At 32.4% G+C, this 8,114-nt stretch overlaps 2 protein-coding genes across 2 annotated transcripts; both read right to left on the reverse strand.

The window, feature by feature from the left end:
• Positions 1-4,183: 4,183 nt before the first annotated feature.
• On the reverse strand, positions 4,184-4,675 carry LOC145560511 (pathogenesis-related protein 1A-like). The gene has a single exon (XM_081621767.1). The coding sequence runs from the start codon at positions 4,673-4,675 to the stop codon at positions 4,184-4,186; it is 492 nt and encodes a 163-aa protein (XP_081477893.1).
• Positions 4,676-5,980: 1,305 nt separating this feature from the next.
• Positions 5,981-7,913, reverse strand: LOC145560512 (putative xyloglucan endotransglucosylase/hydrolase protein 10). Its single transcript, XM_081621769.1, has 4 exons — positions 7,707-7,913; positions 7,459-7,559; positions 7,146-7,339; positions 5,981-6,649 (listed from the first exon to the last, which is right to left on the reverse strand). Exons 1-4 carry the CDS (start codon positions 7,894-7,896, stop codon positions 6,247-6,249), a joined length of 888 nt encoding a protein of 295 aa, XP_081477895.1. The 5' UTR covers positions 7,897-7,913; the 3' UTR covers positions 5,981-6,246.
• Positions 7,914-8,114: the final 201 nt, after the last annotated feature.

Below are 8,114 nucleotides of genomic sequence, written 5' to 3' on the forward strand. Positions count from 1 at the left end.
ACATTGGTGTAATTTGGTTTGTTATACTAGTATTCCTTCTTCTAAAAAGGCCTTGGCTACTATTGTTTCAAATATGAAGGAACCTACAACTTATAAAGAAGCTGCAAAATATCCAGAATGGGTTGATGCTATGGGAAAAGAATTGGAGGCTCTTGGAAAGAATAATACATGGGATATTGTGGATTTGCCTAAAGGAAAGAAGCATATAGGATGTAAATGGGTGTTCAAAATTAAACTTAGAGCTGATGGAACTATTGAGAGATTCAAGGCCAGACTTGTTGCTAAAGGATATACTCAAAAGTTTGGGATTGATTATGAAGAAACTTTCTCATCAGTGGTAAAAATGACTACAATTAGGTGTGTTATTGCTCTGGCAGCAAGTAAATGGTGGAATATGTATCAGCTAGATGTCAACAATGCATTTTTGCATGGTGATTTACATGAGGATATATACATGGTTTTACCTGAGGGTTTGCAAGGTTATTCTGGAAAAGTGTGTAAGCTGAATAAGTCTATATATGGGCTTAAGCAAGCCTCAAGGCAATGGTTTGCAAAGTTACTTGGTGAATTGAAGCTCAAAGGTTTTACTCAGAGTCACAGTGATGCATCCTTGTTTCTAAAGAGGAATAATGGAAAGATCACCATTACAGCTATATATGTAGATGGCATTATATTAACTGGTGATGACATTGATACAATTACTGAACTGAAGAAGCATCTTGATAGAGTGTTCGGTATTAAAGATTTGGGAAGACTCAGTTTCTTTCTTGGGATAGAGGTCAGTTATATTGAAGAAGGAGTTGTTTTAACTCAGAAAAAATTCACACAAGAACTTTTGTCTGAATGTCATTTTTCTTTGGAAAAGAATGCAGTTACTCCTTTACCTCAAAATCTGAAGCTGTCTGCAACTGAAGGTGAATTACTGTCTGATGCTACACTATATAGAAGTCTTATAGGCAAGTTAAATTTTCTGACCAATACTAGACCAGATCTATCCTATACTGTTCAAACTTTAAGTCAGTTCATGCAGAATCCAAGGTCATCTCATATGGAAGCTCTACAACACACAATGAGATATGTTGCTCATACTGCAGGACAAGGTATTCTGTTACAAGGGTCAGCTTCCTTAACCTTACAAGCTTTTAGTGACTCTGATTGGGGATCTTGTTTAGATACAAGAAGAAGTGTAACTGGTTATGTGCTGCAATTTGGATCTTCTCCTATAAGCTGGAAATCAAAGAAACAACCTACTGTATCTAAATCATCTTCAGAATCTGAGTATAGAGCCATGGCCTCTGCTGCATCTGAGGTTACTTGGGTTGTCAGGTTACTTCAAGAGCTTGGAGTTTCTAATCTTCTTCCTGTAACTCTTCACTGTGACAACCAATCTGCTATTTACATAGCAAAGAATCCAGTATTTCACGAAAGGACTAAACATATTGACATTGACTGTCACTTTACAAGAGAAAAAGTCTTGGAAGGGTTGATTCAACTCACATATCTGCCAACACAATCTCAGTTAGCAGATGTTCTTATAAAGATACTTCCTTCTGCTCAGTTCTCAGATCTTTTGTCCAAGCTAGGATTGTTCAATCCCCAGTCTAGCTTGCGGGGGGGTGTTAAGAGAAGTTTGGATAAGGCCCAAGCCCAAGACACAAATAGACTACAGTCCAAGACCAGCAAGATGAGTCAGCATCAGTTAGGAAGTTAGTTATATCAAGCTTATTTTATTTCTTTTTTTATTATTATTTTCCCAGAATTAGTTGGACCTATAAATGCAGTAGTTAGCTGTAATAACTACACTTAATTCTCATTCTCTATTTTCCTCTGTAATTTATCTCTTCTCTTTCAATGAAAATCCTCAATTTTCTTCTTCTATTTTGTTGATTTCAATCGCAAATTACCAGTTTTGTCACCGTCATACCAGTACCACTAGAAGCGTCTTCATTATACGGGCCACTCCGAGCATTGGTGTTGCAATTGCCCGCTCTTTCGCTAGCAACTCGCTGCTGAGCATAGGCTGCCAATTGATTATCCCATTGTATGTTACGGACACCCTTGGCGTTCCTAGCAACATTAAAGGCGCTAAAAAAGGCTTGGGGTGAGTTTTATGCATGGCATACATGCATAAAGGTAGCTAGGGTTAGTGCTATGAGGGGTAATGAAATTGTTGGAAAACTTTTCATCAACTTCATTTTCTTTCTTTTTTGAATGAAATATTTTTTTAAAAAAAGAGAGATAGATTGATTGTGGAATTTCTTGATGAATGAATTGGATTTTATAGAGGGAAAAGCAGTTCAATTTTACCTAAAAATTTTACAATAGTTATTTGAAATATGACTACCATAATGTTTTCATGATTATAAAGTTTATAATTGAAATATTTTTTTTCAGATAATTAATTCTTTTACTTAAATTTAGGTATAAAATAGTATTATCAACATTTTTTTGATTTATCAAATTTTTAGTAACATTTATGTAATTTTTATTCTTATTTTATAGTTTCTCGAAAAAAAATTATTATATATTAGATTAAAATTTTCAATAAATATGTATGCATAGTAGTTATAATAAGACTAATAAGGTGAAAAAAATAAACCATTCATATTGTATACTATTAAAATAATATGGTAGTCACTTTTCAAACAACTACTGTAAAATCATCCAATTTTACCACCATACCCTTCAAAAAAACATACCCTTATAATTAAATGTCAATATAATTTGGGACATTTAAACTCGAAAACTCCATCCTTACAATTCTAGCCTGTCTATAATTTTATTTTATTTTTTTCATTTTTGAAAATTACCAATAACTACCCATTTTACTCAATAACTATCGATTTGACTTGATATATATTAAAAAGATCTAACTATTCTATTACATTATCCAATAAGTTTTTTTAAAAACCCCAATATTATAAGGAACATACCCCATGATAAATCTTAAGCACGGTAGTTATTGTTAATTTACAGACGAAGTATTGTAGGAATAATAATAGTTAGTGAATTTATTGTTAAGGATGATGACACAATAATGCAATGATAATAAATTGTTGATGCTAAATACTACCTCCGTTGCAGGTTATGTGTAAAGATTTGACATAAAGCAGAGAGGAAAAATGTCTAATCGTTGCATATAATCTGTAACGGAGGTAGTATATCAAAATAGTGAGACATAGTTGTTTCAAAAAAATAGTGAGACATGTTGACTTCTCTTGACTTTGGTACGCCGGGAATAAAGGGTTAGAAATTAGTGGTGTGTGTTGAAAAAGTCTTTGCAATGAATTAATTACCCCTCAAAAAAGAACAGTTAAATTCACTCTTCTATTTCTATAATACTCCGTAAATAATATTTACTCATTCTCAAGGCTATAAAGGACGACTAGAATCTACAACCACAATTTTGCATGTGAGTCGTACTATTTTTGAACTTGCGATGGAAATTTACAATATACAAACAAAATTATGATTTTCGTTTCATGTACGTCGTGACATGCAATTGCTATTAATGTAGTCTACTCGTGATGCAAATAGCTTTGATAAATATAAAGATCCTAAGCTAGTGGCCATGGATGGGCAAAGGATGAAGTTGATTTTTTATTTTTATTTTTTTGGAAAATCCGTTTTACAAGAACAAGTTACATTGTTACAAGTCATAAAACTTACAAGCTATGGTCTTGCACGCTTGATACTTTTTAAATTTATTGACCAATAGGCAATAAGAATAAAATATCTAGTAGTATCTTTGAATAGTACATACGTAATTTAAATAATTTAATTAGTACGAGCTTAACAAAAAAAAAATTGAATTCATATAAAAGAGAGTAAGAAATATCTGATAACACGTAAATGACTTCTTAAACATAAAAATTCTTACATGCATCATATATATTAGTGCACCAAAACAATCCAAATCCAAGAGTATTATTCTTCTTATTTAAATACGAAGTATATTCAAAAGAGCAAAATATATAACCCTATGGTGCTAAACAGGTGGATGAATAGGGATCCTGTATATATTACTTTATTTGATATTTTATATAGTATACACGCTTATTGAATTCTCATACTCATATATAATTTATTAAGTATAAGTGAATGCCCTAGTGAGCATAACACTAGCGAAGTATTATATGGTTTAACAAGCTGAATAGCTGATTGATCAGACCAGAAACTCTAGCTAGTAGGGTTTTTCTCCATTAAAATTGCCTCGAGGATCATAGTTACAAGTGATGAAAATCCCACCACCGTTACATAGAACCCTAGCACATCCAACACGAACGGAATTACGCCAAACCACTTGAGTATAATGTCCACACATCTCATTTGGAGCACAAGTATTGGAATCATAGTCATAATTAGCCTTCTCATCAACCCACATTTTAACTGCATCTACGCCACTAGCATCACCGGGACCTGCAACGATATTCTCTCCATAAGGCCCCTCGGAATGCTCCAGAGCACAATCGTCCATACGTTGGTTGGCGTATTGTTGGGCGTAGGCCGCCAATTCGTCGTCCCACTCTATGTTTTCGACACCCACCTCGGCCCTAGCCGCATTGTGGGCATCAACATAGTCTTGTGGTGAATTTTGTGCATGACAAAATCCAGCAAAGGCTAGCATTGCTATGATGAAAAATGAAAAGGTTGCAATGGACTTGAGAAAATTCATTTTCTTTTCTTTTCTTTTCTTTCTTTTTTGTTTGTTGTTGTTGTTGAATTACACAAATGAAAATAGATAGGCTGTGAAATTTTTGCATAAGATTGAGTGAAATATATAGAGGAAAATTAATTTAAAAAATATTAGCAAGTAGGAGATTAAATATTTACACAATATGGTTTAGCCGGCTTTAGGAAAATCACTAGTGTTTTACATTTTCTAAGGCAAATGGTTGTGCAAATAATTGTATAAAATTAAACATAAAATGAGTCTATGTACCACGTGGTCAATAATCAAAAGCTAATGATATAAAAAAGAAATTGTATATACGTAACATTTGGTATGTCTACGTAAAAATGTGTTGAAATTTTAGATAGGGCCAAATTAGATTGTGCGATTTTTATCCTCCCTATATCAAACTAGTGGAACTAAAGTTTAATTTCAAACAACTATACCTAAACTATAATTTTACTATACGTATATATGCATGCATAATAATTCAAAGTTGCATTTCTTAATTACAAATGAAAATAATTATTCTAGAATCTTGCTAACAAGCGTCCCTGGTCTCGAATATTAGATAATTACTAATTAATCTATAGCTTATTAAAATAGTATAAAATTGAGAATAATGTATTGTATGCCAAAATCACGACTAATTCGGTATTGTTATTGTATGTATATATATTTTTCTTTGATAATTTCATGTTAGTTCTCTTATCTATTACCCTGAGAACGCTCGTTAGCTTTTTGCTTACTCTTAAGTATCAAACCCATCTCTAAAATTAAAGAAACAATTAATCCAATATTGATTTATTGTTTATATTCAATGTAATGCGTGATTCAAATAAGGTGTACACAACCGTGATCAAGCTAGACGCATGGCATAGGGTAGGTAACCATGCCTTAAAGAAACAATAGTATAATTTATTTAATTTACTACGTATTACATTAGGATCTACAAGTTATGTACGTCAAATTATAAAGCGGATATATAGTTAATTAGTTATGCATAAAACTACACCTAAAATGGCTAAAAGTAATAACAAACATGCATAAATATATTATATATATTTCATTCGTATTATTATAAAATCATGTGTTGAATAATTCAGCCAGCGTACCGGAACAAATTGAATAATACTACCGGTATCTATTATATCAGCTAACGGCTGCTTGAATATCAATTAATTTAGTACAACTTTACTAAATTTTTGCTAACTCAATCTAGAAGGTGTACGGGAGTTCAAGGTTGGCACATACATAATCAATTCGGAAAACTAAAAAACATGATGGGATGAAATTGAATAATGTATATTGAAATAAAATTTTCTTATTGATATAATTCCTAACTATAACTTCATGAATAAAAACCACTACATACAAACTATCGAAAATATACTCCATATAAATTAAATATGGTTTCCATTCGCGCTTCTAAAAGATAAAATAAAGATACGTACTAATTTGAGTTTATGACCACAATTGCTCTTATTTGGCTTACTAGCTAGTACGAAGTATTTGTTACATAACAATTAATGGCAAGAAAATTCAGAATTTGCACAACATTATTCCGTGTAATTTTAATATTTAGGAAGGGAGCACTCCTTCGGAAGATTGCCTTGGAACCTCTTATTATCTTGGCAATAATCATAAAGAAGGTGATATTTCCTCACCCATTTATAAAACCTTCTTTGATTCCAATTTAATGTGTTGAATCTATCTTTGTTCCACCAATTAGTAGAGGTAACTGCCTTACAAAACCTTGGATTTCCTCCCCAAACACATGCATCAATCTTGTAGTTTCTGAAGGAAGCAACAAAGGGTGCCTTCGACCAATCGATTTTATCCTTCCCTCCTCTTGTTGCCCAATCTTCGCCGTTCCATAAGCTTGTTTTTAGGCTCATTGGTTGTGATCTTGGAAACCCTACTCCTTTATCTGCATGGTTTCTGTAAACCCTAATAGGGACCCAATCCACCATGATCCTGTATGCATTAATCCAACATATATTATTGGTTATATCATAAATTATAAGCTTGGAAAATTGAATAAACAATATTGTATGTATCATTGATGTTAGGGAAAATGTAATTATATTATTGAAAGATTATTACTGAATACTGATATGATGACTTATTAATTTATTAGACAATGCGAATTGATTGGTAATGATTTTGATTGTTATATGATTGAACGGTGACTTGTTGTGTGTCTGGTACATAAATTTAGTGCAACAAATTGTGGTTAGGTAATATAGTTAGTTATGCACAATGAAACAAACCAATGCAATTTTTTATGGGAAAAATAAAAGGTTGATTAGTGCTTAAACTTTTTAAGTTGATAGATGCACTTTGGTTGTGCAAGTAAATGCATATATGAAGTTTTAATTTTCAAACAACGCTATATCTCATAAACTTCGCTAACTAAGCTAATTGGGATTCACATTTTCTAAAGCAAAACATGAATTGAAGAGTGGCTTACACAATTTGGTAAACATTCCAGAGAATAGAATACGTATGGAAGTCTGCTGAAGGATCAAACCACAAAGAAACCCTCTCTTCCCTATCGCCGAAGCCATCCGAGTATATGTTTGTTTGAAGCATATAAGGTTGCCCTGTAACATTTCCTAAGAACTCCAAGTCTATCTCGTCTCGATTTGGTGAATTAGATGCAAGCTGTATTGTTGTTTATAGCAAAATTTTAGTAATTCTTCAAAATAAACAAGAAGGGAAAAGTACTAAAATTATGAGAAAATTATTGAAAGGGACAAGAAAATTATAATTATAATTCTTACATAATAGGCTACAACAGTGCCTGCTGAATAACCTTGTATTAGCTTAATTTGCATGTCTATTTGCCCGAACAAGAACATATTGTTCGAATCAAAAGAAGCACCTATGAAAAATAATTTCTAGATACAATTATTAGCTACTTCAAATTGAAAATTGGGTTGTGCATGCACAAATAAATAGCATATATATAAGTTGTAGTACACGTACTTTGTATATGTGATAATAATAAAAATGGACCGTACGTACGTACCTGATTCATGATCAAGTTTTAGGGTTCTTGTCGTGCCGTCAGCTGATGTGTTTACATGATTTGGAGCCCATGAGATGAAGAAATCCTTGTTGAAGTTCCCTGTAGAAACAACAGAAGCAAAAGAAAATGGAAACAAAATCGCGCTAGTAACGAAAACTATTGCAAAGAGTCCATAGTGATAGTTTGTCATGGTGACTTTGAGAATAAGTTTAGCTTATGAAGAAATAATAAAAAGATTGGTGTGATTATATATAGGTAATGCATGAGGAAAAGAAAGGAATAAAATAGCAGAGGTTTATGGTTTAAGCAAGACATATCTTTTGAAGGAAGTAAAGAAAAGTCTTAAATTAATTCGTTGTCAACTTCTCAATGGATGTACAAGTTTCTTTCGAAAGTTTCCTATGATTT

The sequence above is a fragment of the Chenopodium album genome, chromosome 9 (genome assembly GCF_948465745.1).
Source record: "Chenopodium album chromosome 9, dcCheAlbu1.1, whole genome shotgun sequence".
NCBI classification, from domain to species: Eukaryota; Viridiplantae; Streptophyta; class Magnoliopsida; order Caryophyllales; family Amaranthaceae; genus Chenopodium; species Chenopodium album.